Source organism: Aquarana catesbeiana, linkage group LG08 (assembly GCF_042186555.1).
Source record: "Aquarana catesbeiana isolate 2022-GZ linkage group LG08, ASM4218655v1, whole genome shotgun sequence".
NCBI lineage: Eukaryota > Metazoa > Chordata > Amphibia > Anura > Ranidae > Aquarana > Aquarana catesbeiana.
Genome location: NC_133331.1, coordinates 82,311,448 through 82,331,133, shown reverse-complemented (window position 1 = coordinate 82,331,133; position 19,686 = coordinate 82,311,448). Strand labels below are relative to the sequence as shown.

General features: G+C 41.7%; 2 protein-coding genes across 2 annotated transcripts in view; one reads left to right on the top strand and one right to left on the bottom strand.

Annotated features, from left to right (window-relative positions):
* Positions 1-19,686, bottom strand: part of DNTT (DNA nucleotidylexotransferase) — a 670,580-nt gene that overhangs the window by 387,169 nt on the left and 263,725 nt on the right. The gene's annotated exons all lie outside the window — the stretch shown is intronic.
* LOC141105893 (85/88 kDa calcium-independent phospholipase A2-like) lies at positions 1,136-2,790 on the top strand. The gene is given in 2 exon segments (XM_073596074.1): positions 1,136-1,628; positions 1,631-2,790. Coding segments are annotated over 2 exon segments (672 nt in total). The 5' UTR covers positions 1,136-1,285; the 3' UTR covers positions 1,960-2,790.

Below are 19,686 nucleotides of genomic sequence, written 5' to 3'. Positions count from 1 at the left end.
AGAGCTTGGCACTGACAAATCAGTGGACAGTGTAGATATTACTAATGCTATAGTGAAGTATATATATATATATATATATATATATATATATATATATATGTGTGTGTGTATGTAGGATATTAGGATATACTGAATATATGGCTATATATTTCAAACTATGGATGTGCAATATGTAATTCTGTCATATGGGCCGAATGTATGTCTTGGCAAAATAATAAAAAAAATATGCATTACATTTCTGCAATACATGTACATTATCGAGTGTTTTAAATATTCTGCAAGTAAAGCAAAATACTTGGTGATCCTACAAGAAATCCATTGAGCTTCTAACATTCTGCTGTTGACAACATTGCCTCTGCTGCACGGAAATCTCAACCAGCAGTGTCAGCCCTGCCTACTGGACTACAGAATTCCACCTATCCCCATGAATCTCTGTCCCTGTCAACGTGCATATTTGATTTCTTTCCCTGCAAAACAATTCTACTGCCTTGACTCCTAAGAGCCTACCCACACATTGTGAGTAGGGAAAGGAATCTTAGGAGGTGTTTTCGGGGGTTGTGGCTATGTCAATAGAATCTCACATAGTGCATCCTACTGATGCCTCCTTCCCACAATTTTTCAAGCCCAGTAATAATGTCACAGGGAGTAATAAATGTTTCACACTACACGAAAGGTAAAAGACAAAATGAATGCTGAGACATGCTGTTGGTCAACTTTTGGGCTAGGTTCCCATTTTTGCGGGTGCGGGAGTGTGTGTAAATGCATGCATTCCTGCACCCGCAGGCAGAAGCACACAATATGTGCTGCTGTAAGAAAATGCGTGGGGGTGCCACCAACTCTTAATGGCGCCCCATACCAACTGAAAAATATGGTGCATTCTCCACATTTGAAAACACGTGGTGCTGCATTTTGAAAAAGGTGCAGGGACATTTTTCATACAGTAAACACAGGCAAAGCAGCCCATTCAAATGAATGGGCTGCTTTGCTTGTGTAAATGCAGCACACAGTACCGCATAGATGTGAACCTAGGGGTAGGATACATATGGGTCATGGGTCTATACAAATTCTTAAAGTGGTTCTAAAGGCAGAAGGTTTTTTATCCTAATGTATTCTGTGGGTGGAGGAGTGTAGATGAGAATGTGGATGGTGGATGGTGTTTTTTGGTGTGCAGCAACAGTGAATAGCAGTGTCCTGCCTGGAAGCCTCTTGCTAGGGGAATGCACCTACAACAGAAACTAAGGACTGTTTAACTGCAATAGCAGTTCTGGACTTTGCAAGTTGGGTCATGGTAACTAGTATAATGTCAGACAGACATCCAGCTGAGTTGCATCTGTTCCGAAACTATGTTCCACCTGAAACTGGCCGAGATCCAACATTCAAGAGTGTTGCCTCTTTCCATTCTGTGACAAAGCCAGAAGAGCAACTGGTGTGGCGCGCAGCTCGTTCCAGTGGTGCCGCTCCCACATATTTCCGCCCTATGGGTCGTTTCCTGGATGGTGGGCTGCTTTCAAATAATCCCACCCTAGATGCCATGGCAAAGATCCATGACTACAACACGTGCAAGAAGCGTCAGGGTCAAAGTGAACAGGTTAAGAAATTAAGTGTGGTGGTTTCATTGGGAACTGGAAAGCCCCCCAAATTCAGGTTGGCACTGTTGATGTGTTCAGACCGTCTAACCCATGGGAGGTAATGAAGACTGTGGTCGGAGCAAGAGAACTAGGCAAGATGGTGGTGGATTGTTGTACAGATTCAGATGGTCCAGCTGTGAATAGAGCCCGAGCGTGGTGTGAAATGATAGATGCTCATTATTTCAGATTAAGCCCACAGCTGCAAACAGATGTGATGCTGGATGAAGTTAGTGATGCAGTGTTAGTTAATATGCTGTGGGATAAACAAATCTATATCTACCAGCAGAGGGAAGAAATTCAGAAACTGGTCAGACTATTACTTGAACCTTGACTACTACATTTGGAAACACTATGAAGTATGATCATCTCTGTTCACACTAAACAAAGAGTGAGTTAATCAACATCAAGATGAAGTAAAATGCCTCTAAAGGTCTCCCTGATCGTCCGATTTAAACATCTCTGAAACTTGCATATCCTGGAGCACAGAGTACAAAGAAGATTGCTACCTTCATCCCAAGACTGCAGATGATCAATCCTACTACCCACATTTCACAACTTCTGTGACCGCATCGTTAGAAGGGTATAAACTGTTCAGATGGCAAGAGGTGGCCTTATCTCTTGATGCATACGTATCGCTAGGTGTTTTCTTTATTTTTTTTCCAAATCTGATACTTAGAAAACTAAACAGCTCTGGTGTTAACTACTTACGTTTATTACAGAGCATTATTACTGATATTAATGATATCATAGCTCTAGTGAAGATCCTCAGTTTTATTAGTTCTGAGTTTTAGATTATGCACTTATTTCCCTATTGTTGTCACCTACGCCCTAGTGTAGGGGTATTAAATAAAAAATTAACGGCGGTCCGAGCCATACAATTTTCTTCCAGCCAAGGTCTGAATGAATCATCTTTTTATGCGATGACTTATATTATTCACGTCACAGCCCCCTCCTCTAAAATCACAATCTCGTTTTCCTCGGGCCCCCTTTTACATCACAGTTTTCCCTTGACAGTGGTGTCCTCTGCCCCCCTGTCACATCACACCCACCCACAGTAGTGTCCCCTGACCTCCCTCACACCGTCCCCCGCCCAGTAGTGTCCCCTGCCTCCACCCCCACAGCCCCCATTTTGCCCCCCTCAGCTCTGCCCCCATTCACATTTCACCCCCTAAGCTCTGCCCGCCATTCACATTGCAACCCGCCTAAACTCTGTCCCCCATTAATATTGCAGCCCCCCTCAGCTCTGCCCCCCCATTCACATTGCAGTCCCCCTCAGCTCTGCCCCTCATTCATTGCAGCCCCCTAAGCTCTGTCCCCCATTAATATTGCAACCCCCATTCATATTGTGGCTCCCCTCAGCTCTGCTTCTCACATTTACATTGCAACCCCCCTCAGCTCTGCTCCCCCCATTCAGATTACAGGCCCCCACAGCTCTGCTCCCCCCATTCACATTGCAGACCCCCACAGCTCTGCCCCTCTAATCACAGTGCAGCCCCTATAGCTCTGCCCTCCATTCACATTACAGACCAATAAATTTGTCCCCCCATTCACATTGTAGACCCCTCAACTCTGCACCATCACTCTTCTACCTTTCTCGGGTACACAGAGTGGAGAGCAGGAGGCAAGGCAGCTCTGGACAGTGGGGGGGACCGCAGCTTTGGGTGGAGGGCGGGAGCTGTCGGGGTTAACTTTTCAGGTGTCCCAGCGGGTGATGGGTTGCTGGGACCGCCCTTCATCCTGGCGGCCGGTCACCTGCTGGGACGCTTGGGAGCTCCGGCAGTCCCTGCCCTCCAGCCGGGGCTGCTTTGTCTCCCGATTTCTGTCTAGCATTGTCCCACGGCTGCCGTGCTGTGATGACAGCAGCGGCGACGACGAACCGGTTTTGGATGGGACAGTGACTCTGTCCACATCTGGCCCACGGTCTGCCATTTAGTGATACCTGCCCTAGTGGATTCTTTATTGGAATATCTTATGCATCCAGCTGGCCCATGTGACCCAGTTAACTCCTGAAGCTAAAAGCAATCTTTCATAGGAGCATGAGGAGATCTGAAATCAAGACACTTCAAAGTCCTTGAAGTGCCTTAAACTTTATCACACTCCTGCCAAAATGGATTTGTCTATTATTGGTAGAATTGCCCTTTAAGAAAAATAACTGGAATGTATGTCTTCTGTTGCTTAATCATTAAAGTAGGACTCTAGTCAGATTTATTTTATAGATTGTAATTTCCTCTAGTTTTTATTGAGGTCTGTGTCACCAATGATGAGATTCCCCCTCCTTTACTTAAACCTTCATAGGGACAGAATATGAGGGGAAATCTTCACAACCTGAACACAAACAGCAATAAAAATGTGACATTGGCGATGACATTTTCTCAGTGCAAAGAGATAAGTAACATTTCTGGCTGTAGTTCCACTTTAAATGGCATCACTATTAGTCATTTTTTCAATTTTAATATGAAAGAGTGTTGGTTTTAGGTGGTTTCTAAATGAGGCACACAACACTGCTGTCTCACTTTCAATGCGTTGGCAATCTATGGCCAATGGAGGTATAATTTGTTTTCTCTGTTTGATTGAAAATAAAGCTTTTATAGAAGGAATGTGTGCTGATGAGCTAATTGAACAACTCCACTGAAAAGTTTTCTTTGAGTTTCTGAGGCCAGGTTTTATTGTTTTGAAGATATTTACACAGTGATAGGGGTTGGTTTGCTGATGACAAATAGGCTGTTTACCGTGCAAGGTAATTTTTACTCGGTAGGGAAACTTTTACTTAGATTACTGAAGGAGGTAAAGTTGTGCTGACTTCTACCATTTAAACACGCGCAAGGAAAAATACAGTTTTTGTCTTGATGATTGGGTATTCTTTACCCAAGTGAATTTTCACCACATTTGCTAAGCAAAGGGAAGATTCCCTCGCAAAGTGAACGGCCTGTTTGCCTTTTGTAAATCAACCCCATAAAGTCAGAACTGCTTAGTGGATCCAATAAACAATGGATCATTGGGTATACTAAGTGTAGAGACTCCATCCTGTCAGCAAAGTGCAATATGCCCACAGTTTTTTTAGTTTCCTATTTAGAAGATATCTAACTATTGCTGCTCTTTTTACAACATTTACTAATTTGTGCTTTAGTAACATTGCACTGATACTGATTTATGTTTAAATATTATAAGACTGCTTAGAAATAATGTATAAACAGCATTGTGTGTATAATAAATACATTTAAAAAAAAAAAAAAATGTATTCTGTGTGTCACAGCAATGCTGCTCCCTCCATATAAACAGTAGAAGGAGTGTTGTCACCCTTAGGAGCGAAAGTGCATCAAAAGGTGAAAATAAAAGAAACAAGGCCAGAGAAAGGACTCAATAACTCATAAAATGCAAAATATATATTTTTGTTTTAAAGAGTTATACACTTTATGTATTAATACCTCTATTACACAGTCTGTAAATTGTGACTGAACCAGGTATAACTCAGTTCTTCTTTATTCTAGGACTGCTATCTGATGTGGCTTTCTCCAAGCACAAGAAAGGACGTGTGAAACGCTCAATTAATCCATACATGATCTGGTCCCGAATTTACCGTCCAGCTCTGACTAGAGCCAATCCTAACACCACATTTACACACATAAGTGCACTGCTTGGAGAGGAATGAAGCAAACTGACCGAGGAGCAGAAACAGCCCTTTTATAACGAGGCGGAGTGGATTAAAAGAAAACACACTGAAGAGTATCCAAGTAAGTAGTCCAGACACAGTTCTTAGTCCTCAAGGCTCTAATTCCCTCATTACAGGATTCATATTCCTATGGATTAAAACTAATATTACTATTAGTACAGAAAAGTCAGTTTATTTATCTGATGGATTGGCCCCTGCATGACATATTACATATCCAAATCCCAGAATGGAAAATGTCATCACTATAACTGTATATAACAGTATCATCACTATAATAGTGAGTACAGTGTTGCCTTTTTTGTACAATAATTTTATGGTTCACTGTGCAATTTGTAAATTTCTAGCTCTGCCCTATTTAACAACTGTCACACGGCGAAGCAGGCAGACGGCAGAGAGCCTTCTTCGAGGGCAGAGCATTTTCTTTTTTCAGGTGCGGCAGGCATCGTGACTGATGATGGATCTACATCAGGGGACATTGCTTTTTTATTTTTAATAATGGAAGTGTAAAAAACTGTGTGTGTGTGTGTACCCCTACTCATTAACATAGGGGGGGCCGGGATGTAGGGGCTCCCTTGTTGTCCCCTGCCCGCAGACCCCCACAGCCATTGCCCAGGGGTGGACCCCACATCATTTTTAAAAAACAAATTTTGGCGTTTTTTTCTTCATTATGGAGTTCCCCTTAAAATCCATACCAAAACCAAAGGACACAAGGCTCAGCAGCCAAAAAAAAAAAATGTGTATACACGGTCACAATAAAATTAACTAGCTATCACTGAACCCTGCTCCATCTATCTCCAACAGCACACGGTGCTAAGGAACCTTTTATGGTGTGAGGTAGAACTATGAGCATTGGGCCATGATTGAGCAAAGTCATCAAGACTTTGTCCAATTAGGGCTCTGGCAGTGCTCTGTGCCCAGATTGGAGAAAGCCTTGCACCTGACCAGCAGTCAGGTGCATTGGTTCAGCCAATAAGGGCCCTAGAATGCACTGTGTGGCGTGCAGTGCATTGTGTGGCGCTCAGTGGGTGAAGATCCCGCCGAGCGCCCTGCAATTTCAGGTGTTCGCCGACTGGGCGAACAGAGGATGTTCAGGCCGAACTTTTGCTTGGTCCGAACTGTTCACTCAACTCTACAGAGGGGTATTTACAGGTTCCAGGTAGGAAGATCTTCCCCTTCACCGGCGCAGCTGAGCCATGTTTTTACTGCCACCCCTCCTTAAGCTTAAGCTACAAAGGCACTGGCCAGGGGTGTACACATGCTGATGGTGTCAGTTTTTACAAAGTAAATAGGTGCTGGGGAGGCAACATAACACCCCCTCACCTCCTGCCAGATGTTCTCTGAAAAGTAATTCACCATGGATTGCCCTTCAGAGAGTAAAACTCATGTAAACTAACCCTATCATTTGCTGCTAGCTTTTTAGTTAAGCCTCTGGTGTCAGCAAATTAGTTCTCTATATGCATCTATTGAGAATCCTGTGTTGCTACAGATTTTATGTGCTCTGCACCCTGTAGAAATATATATAGAAGTCTCTTCTATCAGTGACACAAAAGGCTTCGTTGAAGAGCAGTGTTCAGTGAAGTGTAAGGTGGAAGAAAATACCTACACTGGAGTTTCACCGAGCTGTGATGACCCAATGTGGGATCCAAACCTGCTTCATTTTATACAAAACAGAAAAGAAAGTGTTTTCTAAGTATTTCTGCTTTATATCTGCTGTATATAACTGTGGATTGAGCCATTTTAGCACCAATCTGCAGATTGCTTCCATGTACCTTCCAAATGTGCATTGTACAATAATGCCAAATCTATAGATCTTCACATCTTCAGATTTAGGTATTACCCAAGATAGCTATAGCACCCCCAACAATATTGCTAGCATCCCCATCTTTGCAACAGTTTCCAAATCCGGCTGGGCTGAGACACAGGACTCAGACTTGTGCTCTGGTGTGGGTTCAGCCATGTACACTCCCCTCCCCGCTCTGCACAATTCCATTAATTATTGAGTACTCTGCCCTCCGCCTGTCCAGCAGTGAGAGGGTTACTGTGCAATGGAAGCCAGGCAGCCAATGGCAGCCAATGGGAGGTGAGCAGTGGCTGTGCGAAGGGAGCTGGCGCCGGATATGAACAGAGAGGGTGAGTCTAGGAGCAAGAGAGAGGGTGAGTGTAAGCATGGCACTGATTACTGCCATACACTGCATTGCCTTCTGTGTGTATATACTGTACATAGTGTATGTGTGTGTGTGTGTTTTCTCAGGTGGCACCATGTTCCTGTCTGGCACTCTGTGTCCTCTATGTATGTATATCTGTGCTTCCACACAAAGCCTGGTGACTGGGCATGCAGAACACTGAGCGGTATATGCACATGGTGGGAGCATGGGCGCTCTAGAGGAGTGCTGGTGCCTGGGAGGCAGGTGAAGTGGGGGATGGGGGTGCTCAGGTAATGCACTCTGTACATGTTGTACATTACATAGTCCCGATCAAGGTGTTCTTTGTCCCAAAAGTTGCTGGTTTTAATGAAGTTCTTCCTAAAGGTCAGCTTGGTCAGTCAGTCATTTTTGTGTGCATGAAAGCATATGCAATGGAAATGTTAAATTTTTCAATGATTCTTTGTCCTGAGGTTTATTTGTGTCTGTGAGGCTGTGAGTTGGGTACTGTGTGGTACAGTAATTAAGAATATTTTGTGGGTACAAGGATTATGATGTGTGCAGTGTATCAAGCAACTAGGCACAGATTCTGTTTATTGAACCGTTTTTAATCCCCTCCCACTGTTAGCCAAAATCTTGTCATTCCTACCAGTGGTGGCCCATCTATTAGGGACGGATGGGTGCTGACCCCCCCCATCCATTCGTCTGGTCCCCTTATCTACATGCGAGGTGCCAGACGCATGGATTCCAATGGGGTTTTTGTGAATCATGTGATTAGAGCCAGATGCTCTAATAGGCTTAAAAAAGGGGTGGGCTCGGGGCACATAGTACTGCTCCCTGAGCACACCCAGTTGTGTGACAATAGCGAATGAATATTTCGCTATTGTCACACTGATTCTCCTCCCCGCCAATCAGTAAGTGGGTCCCGATTGGCTGAAAGAATAGGCGATCCTATTGGCCACCTAGGAGGAGGAGGGAGGAAGGAGACACACGGGCGCCATAAGGAGACGCACAACAAGCCCTTGCCCATCGAGAGGAGCGATGCCCGCTTGATGGGGTAAGTGTGGGCCGACCACCGACTGACAGGGGGTTTATAATAGGAGTTTCTGTCATATTTCAGGATGCCAGTAAAAAAGTGTGTTCCATCAGTAAATTTTCCATACTACAACACAATGCTCACTGCCCCACTACATACTGAATGGGGCACATTGACTGCTATATTCCTGGAGGTTAATTAAATAGTTCATGTTCGGGGTAATTATTGTGTAGTTCTGGGGGTTAATAATGCACAAACCTGGAGGTTTATTGCTGTGCCATGCTGGGATTTAAATGTTGTGCCATTCTAAGGGGTTAATTATTGTACATTTTTGGAGGTTAATTGTTGTACAGTGCTAGGTGTATATTATATTGCTATACTGATGGTTCAATATTGTGCGATGTTGGGGGTTAATTATTTTTCTGTGCTTGGGGCTGATCATTGTGCCAGGCTGGGTGTTTATTTTTGTTCTATGCGGGGGGGGTAATTATTATGCTGTTCTGGCATTTACACTTGCTGGGGTTATTACCGACCCTGATACTTGCTGGAGGGCAGTATTGCTGGTCCTATTTGAGCTTATTTTACTCCAACAATCTCTTTAGTGTGCCCCAAGGCCCTATTTTGTCTATACAATGGGATAGACCATGAAAAAACACCAACTTTTTGGCCACACCCACCTTTGGCCATGCCCATAAGAAAACCCCACATATACTTTCAGCACCATATAGCACCCCCAAAAAAAAAATGTCTGAAGCCGCCCCTGGTCATGAGTATTGGATAATCCCAATTCATTTGTGCAAAGTACAATGAAGATCCAATCTGTAGGGTGTGCTGATTGTGTCTGACTGAAATCAACCTGAAATTAAGAAAAGGAACACATCTTCCTCAGTATATGACACCATGCCAAGTTCTTCAAGGGATCCACCAGCTTTTTCAATGCTGCAAAACTTGCCATCATATTCAGAGATGTTTCCTCAACCCATCAACAGGTAAGTCAGTGTGTACTAAGTGAATGTAGCCTGACACTACCCAATTGTTTCATACTATGCCAGCAATTAAAGAGAACCTATTCTAGATCAAAAGTGCCTAGGATAACAGTGCTGAAATTGCAGACAATTTGTGATATCTGCAGGCAGTTGTGTTGATTCCTGGTTCCTTAACCAGGCCTCGACATCTCTCCAGATCAACATTAATTTTTGTTTCACACTGATGCAGTGCAGGATTTGCAGTGATTCCTGTGCATTTCCTGCACTGCATTACAATTCATGCGAACCACTGCGGGTGTCACAGCTAGGTTAACAACACCCCAAAAGCAGGTCCCAAAACACAGTGCGATTGGCTGAATTGGATCGCATGATTCCAGTGTGTCAAAAAAAAAAAAAAGGTGCATGCAACTTCTGTGCTGGTGCAGTGCGATTTACACCAAAATGAAGGGGCTCATAGAAAATGATCATATAAAGTGACCCACACCAACTTAATAACTGTAGAAACTAATTAAGAGCTACTCTAGTAACTAACCACAATGGATAGCTTAAGAAACTAAAACTTAACTTTTATTCACAAGGCAACAGAGCAGGGAAGTTGCTAGCCTCCCAGTTTCGAAAACGACAAACCAAAGGTAAAATCCATACAATGGTCCATCATAACACTGGAAGGGTTGCTTACAAGATATAGTGGACACCTTCTTAACATTTTTAGGGACCTAGTTTTGCAAGATTTAGCCAAGCTTCCTCCCAAAAAGACATATAACCAGTCCTTTCCAATGCTCGGGTTCAAATCACTGTGCGAGAGGAAAGACATTGTAGTCCGTCCTGCCGATAAGGGCGGAGGCATAGTCGTGCAGGACAGACTGGACTACATTCAAGAAATGTATAGGATATTAAGCGACCAGGACACATATAGGGAACTTACCAGAAACCCTACTGCCCAATATAAAAAAGAGCTGGACCAACTAGTTTTAAAAGGTTTTAATGAGCAGATTCTAAATAAAAAAGAAAGGGCTTACCTAGTACCTACTGCACCTAGAATCCCAATCATGTACCATCTGCCCAAGATCCACAAGGATCCTGTTCACCCTCCGGGTTGACCAATCATAAGTGGAATCGACTCTGTAACATCACGTATCGGTAAATATATTGATTTCTACCTTCAACCATTGGTCAAAGGCACTCCATCGTATCTTAAGGATACGACTGATGCCATTAGGCTACTTGAAAGTGTGGAGATTGGGGGGGACCTGCTGATGGCCACTGCAGACGTGGCATCATTGTACACCTGTATCCCCCATACCAGAGGTATAGAAGCGGTCACACATTTTCTGAACCGAGACCATTCCATTACCAATAAACAAAGTGAATATATTATTGAGCTATTACAATTTGCTACCAAACACAACTACTTCTGGTTTGACCAAAAGTTTTTCTTGCAACAGAAGGGTGTGGCTATGGGGGCCAAATTTGCCCCTAGCCTTGCCAACCTTTTTATGGCAAAATGGGAGGAGGATGTCGTCTATTCTGAACACAGGCCCTCATTGGTACTGTGGGCCAGATATATAGACGACATCCTCCTCCTATGGGATGGCACCCCCGAATCCCTCAGGGAGTTCTTTGTGTTTTTAAATGACAACGATCGGGGGATTTCGTTGACATATGAATTTAGCTCATTTAAAATTCACTTTTTGGATCTCGAAATCGAGATGGTCTCACGCCAATTTAAGTTTAAAACTTATTTCAAAAATACTGACCGCAATAGCTTTATACCAGTTGACAGCTGTCACCACCAATCCTGGTTACAGTCTGTGCCTCGTAGTCAGTTCCTGAGATTACGCAGGAATTGCACAGATGTAAACAACTATTTCACTCAAGCATCAACACTGAGGGACAGATTTATAGAAAAGGGGTACGACCCAACATCGTTAACCTCAGAAATAAATAGAGTGGCTGCAATTGATAGAAAATCTTTGCTGACACCAAAATCTCCTCGTGAACAAGAAAGCTCCTTTAAATGCTCTATGCTCACCACTTTTTCAGTCCAACACAGAGAAATCAAAAACATCATTTACAGACATTGGGATATACTTAGGAATGACCGTGTTTTAAAGGAAATACTCCCAGAACAACCTAAGGTCATCTTTAGAGGTGTGCCTTCTTTGCAGGGAAAAATTGCACCTAATATCATAAATCCCCCCATACGACCTTCTTTTTTTCACAACTTAGTGGGTTATTTTCCCTGCAAAAAATGCACTGTATGTCAATACAATTCCTGTGGTAGACGTAAAAGCCTCGAGTTTAAATCGAACACTACAAATTGTACATATCCCATTAAAACATTCTGCACTTGTGCTACCACACATGTCGTTTATCTGATTACCTGCCCCTGTGGGAAGCAGTATGTGGGCCGTACAATTCGAGCTTTTTCTGTTAGAGTCAGCGAGCATATCGCTAAAATAAAAAGTGGTGACATCAAACATAATGTGCCTCGACATTATAGAGAGCATCACAGACGAGATCCTACTGGTTCTCAATTTCTTGTCATAGATAAATATACACCTCCTTGGAGGGGAGGAGCTAAGACAAGGGGAGTCTCTCGTTTGGAGACTTATTGGATCCACCAATTGCAGACCTACTCCCCTTTTGGGTTGAACATAGAATGGGACATCAATGCTTTTATCAACCAAGCATGATGCCTTTTCTCTATTTCCGGTACTTTAGGGTCCAGTTGGTACCTATTAGAATGTCTTTTATGAGAGGTTTTTTTTTTTTTTTTTTTTTTTTTTATAAGTATTTTTAAATGTTTTTATGAAGGTATTTTTATTAAATTCTTATAACATGTATTTTAGATTGTATATTTGAATATATACTGGTTTGGTCCCTATCACAAATATCAGCTTGATCCAACCAATAACGTTTCCTTTCTGAGGGGTGCCATCATTTGTCACACCTTAGTATCATATATATTTTTTATATATATTACATTATTTTATTTATTTTTTTCTACCCCCCACATGGAATCTCGGGATTTGAACCGGCGGCCCTTTTGCTGCTGGGTGGGAGTGCTGGCTGCTACGCCACTGCCCATGTTCAGGCTAGAGCAATGTGTGGATGTATTATATTGTTTTTGAGGGTGATACCTTGTAACTTATTGTATTAATATACATGTCCTTATGACAAACTGCGCCATGTTGTAGGTTATATACAGCGGACATTGTGCCGTTTTAAGCCACATCTGCCCCTATATGTCCCCGAAAATAGCGGTGCCATGTTTTTGGCTGTTTAAACCAGTCACTGTTCCACATGATGTCACATCCTCTTTCACATGTTAAAATGAGGCTTGGAACTCTTGTCCGGGCGCCATTTTGGCAGAACCAAGAAGTAATCCTCCTCTACACATGAAAACGAGGCTTGGAATGCAAGCCCGGGCGCCATTTTGGAGGAACCAGGAAGTAATCTCCATAATTTGCACTTTCAATTAGATGGAGCTGCCACTTGTTATGGGGGTAACCAGTACCTATAAATACTCAGCCAGTACAGTGGTCCAGCACCCCAGATGATGACTTCTAAGTCGAAACGCGTCGGAAGGATATGCTGAGACCACTGTCTTCTTTTATACAAGCGCTTGATTTTACTGCTTAACACGTGAGTGTATTTTCTTTGCTTTTTATGTATTAAAATTTCCATATGGAGTTACACTATATGCCTTCCTCTTTCTTTTAATTATGGGGCTGACTGCCTATATCTACTGAGTCCATCCATACCTTACACTTGTTCGGAGGTCCATCTGGAGGTCATATCTGGATAGAGCATCTGATCCCCTTGGTATATTATACCACAAAGCTTGATTGACTCACTAGGTGTACACCTATTTGAGTTCAATCCCTCTGGTAAGCAGCTTCTGGTGTCTTTGGTGGTGGACCCACTATTAACTGTTATTACATCATACTTATTTGAAGTTAAAGACTGTCACTATATTATATCCACATGTGGTTGAGGATTATCATCACACATGACTGAAGCTTGTCACTGACTTTTTTCTTTTTTGGACATCACACGTCCAGTTACTCTGTTTATAGACATCACATGTCATAATAGAGGACTGCTTGGAGTATTTTTGAGCACATCATTTATTATTCAAGTTTTCTGTACTAATATTATTTGTCATGGTTTATATGATCACATAAGCGCTGCACATTTCACCCTACAAGATATAGTGGACACCTTCTTAGAATATTATGGACTCCTCTATAATTTAAAGGAGGATAAGAATACCCCCCAACCTTCATTGGAGGACATAACAAAATTTCTAAATAATATCAGTTTCCCAAAGATTGATGCTGCCACCCATGATAATCTAAATAAGCCGATTACAGAACAGGAATTATTTAAGGCCATTACAGACATTCCAATTAACAAGGCACCAGGTGTCGACGGCTTCTCTGGTGAATATTATAAAACATTTGCCACTACTTTAGTACCCTACCTGACTAAATTATACAATTTTACAGTCTTCAGTAGTAATAATTTTCCAAAGGAAATGTTGGAAGCTACTATAATTACCATACCGAAAACCTGGGAAAGCTCCTACTTCTCTGGCCAGTTATAGGCCAATATCACTATTAAGCTGCAACATTAAAATTTATGCTAAAATATTAGCTAGTACACTGTTTAAAATTACTCCCTATCTTAGTAGACTTCTCAATTCTTACAGCTACTAAGAATGGTGGAATGGGTCTCCCAGATATTCAACATTATTACTACGCGTCACTTGATCAAATTAAATTTTGGTTTTCTGATTCAGACGCAAAACTTTGGGTAAATATTGAAAAAGAAGTCACCAAGGGCAATGACGTGTGCATTGGTTATAGTGTATGCTTTGCTTCCTAAAGTTGTAATACCAAAACTCATCACTATCAAATCCACATTGATAGCTTTGAAACACATATTGTCTAAATCAAAGGAACTAGGTGAACTAATTAATTTTCATGTGCCCTTAAGAGTGCTGGACTACTGTAGAGCTTGTATCTCAGTGAATAATTGGATTCACAGGGGTTTAACTACTATGTCAACTTACCTCTAGCCTACAATGAGTTGATGCTAAAAAAAAAAAAAAAAAACAGACATTTTGAATGATTGAAGGAATTTGACCCGGAATCGAGCATGAATATCACATCAATAATCTGGAGGTACCTAATGAACAAATACACTAGAAAGGAATATCCTTATTTTATAAGCTTCTCTCAGAATTCTTTAAATCTGTTAAAACCAATAAAGTGCTGAAATGGGAAAAGGATCTTTCCCTATCTATTTCTTGGGAACAATGGAACAAGGCCATCATTCTGAGTACTAAGGCAACATCCTGCATTGCACATTGGCATAATGCCCAAAAGATATTAAACAGATTGTACCTTACACCATTTAAAATTTCCAAAATCTACCCATCACTCTCCCCAACTTGCCGGTGATGCAATGAACAAACTGGCTTTGGAAATCAGTTTCAACATATATTGCTAACCTCACTGGTAATTTACTTCCCCTTACTCCTGCAATGGCCCTTTAGGAAAAAAGCGGGATCTTTACACTTCAGAGCATAGAACAGTAGCAGCAAACATATTAATAGCAGCAAGGTTGACTATAACAAAACTATGGAAATCCAACAATGCGCCAAATTTATCTGATGTTGTTATACGGTTGAATACACATGCTCAATATGAGTTAATGTTAGCATATAAAAATTACAACACAACCAAGTTTGAGACACTATGGCAAATGTGGATTAGTCATCCTAGAGCTTCTAACTCACTCAAAAACACGATCTGCAGTTCTTAAACCATAATTCAGTATTATTCCAGGAGTAACATCAAGGTTTCTCAGTTCTTTCTTTTTCCATTTTCTTGAACTGTCTATTATAATGTTGTCATTATATTAGCTAGCACCTGCTTACAGCTAGAACTCAAAGGGGTAAACACGGATTTTACTATACTGTTTATGTATGATTCATTTGATTATTTGTATGACTAGTGTCCTTTACTATGATTGAGATTTGTATGTAAATGTTTTCCTGCTATACCTGACTGTTATATATCGGAACCAGCTGCCTTTAATATTTCTGTTATTTGTTTGGAAATTTCAATAAAAATTCTTTGTGGGTGGTATCAGTTTTTACAGGCTGAAACAGGTGTTGAGGAGGCAACATTAATGCCCCGTACACACGGTCGGATTTTCCGATGGAAAATGTGTGACAGGACCTTGTTGTCGGAAATTCCGACCGTATGTAGGCTCCATCACACATTTTCCATAGGAATTTTCGACACACAACGTTTGAGAACAGGCTATAAAATTTTCCGACAACAAAATCCGTTGTTGGAAATTCCTATCGTGTGTATACAAATCCGACGCACAAAGTGCCACGCATGCTCAGAATAAATTAAGAGACGAAAGCTATTGGCTATTGCCCCGTTTATAGTCCCAACGTACGTGTTTTACGTCATCGCGTTCAGAACGATCGGATTTTCTGACAACTTTGTGTGACCGTGTGTATGCAAGACAAGTTTGAGCCAACATCCGTCGGAAAAAATCCATGGATTTTGTTGTCGGAATGTCCGATCAATGTCCGACCGTGTGTACAGGGCATAACACTTCCTCATCTCCTGTCAAACATCCTCTGAAAAAGGAAAACACCATGGTTTCCTTTTTGGCAGGCAAAGCTCATTTAGGGCTCATTTACACTTGCTTCGGCTTCAACAAGGCTTCAGACACGCTTTGTTAAAGCTCTCTGAACGCTAGTCAAAGCTCCTGTCACTAAATAAAATGCTTGGCTTACAGTCCTGTTTACACCTTGCTTTTGCTTTGCTTCGGCTTTGCTTCAATAATTATACCCCATGTAGCTTCAGTGGTGCTTCAAAGCATCTTCAAAGCCTCCACAGAAGTCTATGCAAAGCTCGATTGAAGCCCCACGAAGCCCCACCATAGCCTCACTGAAGCCCCATCGAAGCCTCATCAAAGCCTCATTGAAGCACCAAATGCAGGTGTAAACAGGGTTAGGGAAGACCCTCACCATGCCAACATCCAAAATATATATTCAAGGATTGACCAAGTCAAAAAAAAAAGAGAAATTTCTGATCCAGTAATGCCTTCAAAAACTTGCTCGTCGACGCATTTCACTAAAATATTAGCTTCCTTAGGGCAGATACTGGGTAGGTGCTGGTATATTTAAACACAAGAGAGTACATGTGTAAGTATTCAATGTAGTATCAATCTATACAAGTATGAATTATGATTGTTACAACATTTTTCCAGGAGGAGTACATATACACAGAGACTAATTACATATAAACATAAACAAAACAACGTGTATGCTTGCCTGGTAAACTCATGGCTCAAGGTGTGGGAGAACTTGACCAAACTGACAAACAACTGAAAAAACGAACTTGCATATGTGTGTCTAGAGTGGTGGGATACACATCTATCATGTGGTCTACTGTATAGTAAATACCACTAAATAAAAAAAATTAACATACATATGCATTATAGATTAAAGTGCTGTTATAAAAGTCTCCCAATTCAAAGACCAATTCATATTAGACTTAGGTCTCGCCTGGTATATAGTAGTCATGTATAGGTATTTGAGTATAAATCACACACAGCGGTAAGTGGTCACAAATTCCCACTATAAGCATGTTCAATACAATATCTAAAAATAAACCAAGTCAATAATCAGATATTAACCCTTCCTAATAGAGAAAAATTACAAAAGAAGAAGATATCCAGAGAGTATATATGAATGGTACTTACCAATAGCACAAATGGATACCAGACCAAGTTATTAAATGGGTAAGTAAACAGACACCTTAAGTATAGAGGCGAATGGAATATCTAAAAGAGGGGGCATAGCAAACTATTAGGTATATGGTATATAAAATAAACCAAAAAAACGCATGGACCCACCTGAATGTGTAAGAACTGCGCTTATCACAGAGGGGGAAACCTTTGCTCAGATGGTATTGCAGCATACATAGGGGAAAAGTGTGCCCCTGTAATAGAAACAACTGAATGGAATAAATATCCACTTTAGGTCATAAAATCGCATAGTGGTTGCTAGAATGGTTGAGCAAAGATATGGCTTACCTTTTTGCTGTGTGTGGCCCAGACCCATGTGCATACCAACTTATAAAGAGGGAGAGGAAGTAGAGGGGTGTGGCAGCCTGAAAATTGCGTCAAAAATGCCCAGTCATGTGACATATAGAATAGCTCCACATGATTATGGGTCACATGCTCAAAGTCATGTGACCACCTGCATCCCAATCTTTAAGCGCATAAAGAAAGCAGAGAGATATCCGGTCACATGGCGTATAACATTGCCATGTGATCGTATTCATGTGGGTGTAGTCATGTGACCACAAACCCACCTTTCAAATGGTTGAACAGATATCAACAGGAAGTCAGCAGGGCCATGCGACCATAGAGTGATATCTGATCACATGACATATACCATCAAATGTGTGATCATAGGCATGTGAGCATGGTCATGTGGCCAAATAAAACTCTTCTCAAATGGTTCACCAAATATCAACAGGAAATGAGCGTGGGCACACGACCGCAAACACAGCCAGTGATTAGATAGATGTACACAGGAAGTGGAGAGATACATAGAGCAGTATAATGACACGGCCAACACCAAAACTCTACCCCCAGATAAGTGGATGGACAAGAACAAGCCCTCCATAATAAGGCATATGCGACAAATAGTGTAATGACATATCGCATAAACGCTACACAGGCGGCACGTGCGCAAAACCAAAACTGCATCAACATCATGGATCCCCGAAATCAGGAAACTCCCGCCAACAAGCAACCAGCAAGCTCACGACAAGATAGACATACAGATAAATGTAAAAATAAACAAATATATATAAAAAAAAAAAAGAGAGAGAGAGAAAAACCCCTCACGGGGCCACTGTGGCCAGACCAGAAGACGGTACCGTTACACCCTGTAACAGATCAATACAGACAGCAAAATGAACAGATATGAGTATTTTTAAAGAAAAGGCTTGTAGCTAAAAGCATCATTGGGGCCAGGGGCAGTGTTAGCAGCCAGAGTGTGAATCCATCTCATTTCCCTTTGTAGAACCTTTTTATCATGATTACCACCTCAAGAGTTCATTGTAATGTGTTCTAATGCTGCAAATTTTACTACACTGCTGTCACCAGCATGCATTTGATTTACATGTTGTCCTATAGAGGTGTCAGCAGTTGATGACTGTTGATGTAATATATATGATCCTTGATTCAACTCCAGAAAGCTTGTTAAGTTTAACCGCTTCAGCCCCGGAAGATTTTACGCCCTTCCTGACCAGAGCACTTTTTGCGATACAGCACTGCGTCGATTTAACTGACAATTGCGCGGTCGTGCGACGTTGCACCCAAACAAAATGGACATCCTTTTTTCCCCACAAATAGAGCTTTCTTTTGGTGGTATTTGATCACCTCTGCGGTTTTTATTTTTTGTTCTATAAACAAAAAAAGAGCGACAATTTTGAAAAAAACTCAAGAATTTTTACTTTTTGCTATAATAAATATCCCCCAAAAATATATAAAAAAACTTATTTTTTTCCTCAGTTTAGACCGATATGTATTCTACAAATTTTTGGTAAAAAAAAAAAAGAAAATCGCAATAAGCCTATATTGATTGGTTTGTGCAAAAGTTATAGCGTCTACAAAATAGGGGATAGTTTTATGGCATTTTTATTATTATTTTTTTTTATTAGTAATGGTGTCGATCTGCAATTTTTATCATGACTGCGACATTATGGCGGACACATCGGACACTTTTGACACATTTTTGGGACCATTGTCATTTATACAGCGATCAGAGCTATAAAAATGCACTGATTACTGTGTAACTGACACTAGCAGGGAAGGGGTTAACCACTAGGGGGCGATGAAGGGGTAAAGTGTGTCCTAGGGATTGATTCTAACTGTGGGGGGATGGGCTACAAGTCACATGACAGAGAGCAGTGCTCTCTGTCATGACACAAGGCAGAATGGGGAAGTGCCTTGTTTACATAGGCACTTCCCTGTCTGCGGCTCCATGACATGAACGCCAGGAGACTGGCAGACATCGAGCTCGCCGGTCCTGCGGGCACGGTCACGCTGTACACGGCGCGCGCACGCCCGCTAACCCTGCCCATTTGCCCACCGCTGCCATTGTGCCGACGTA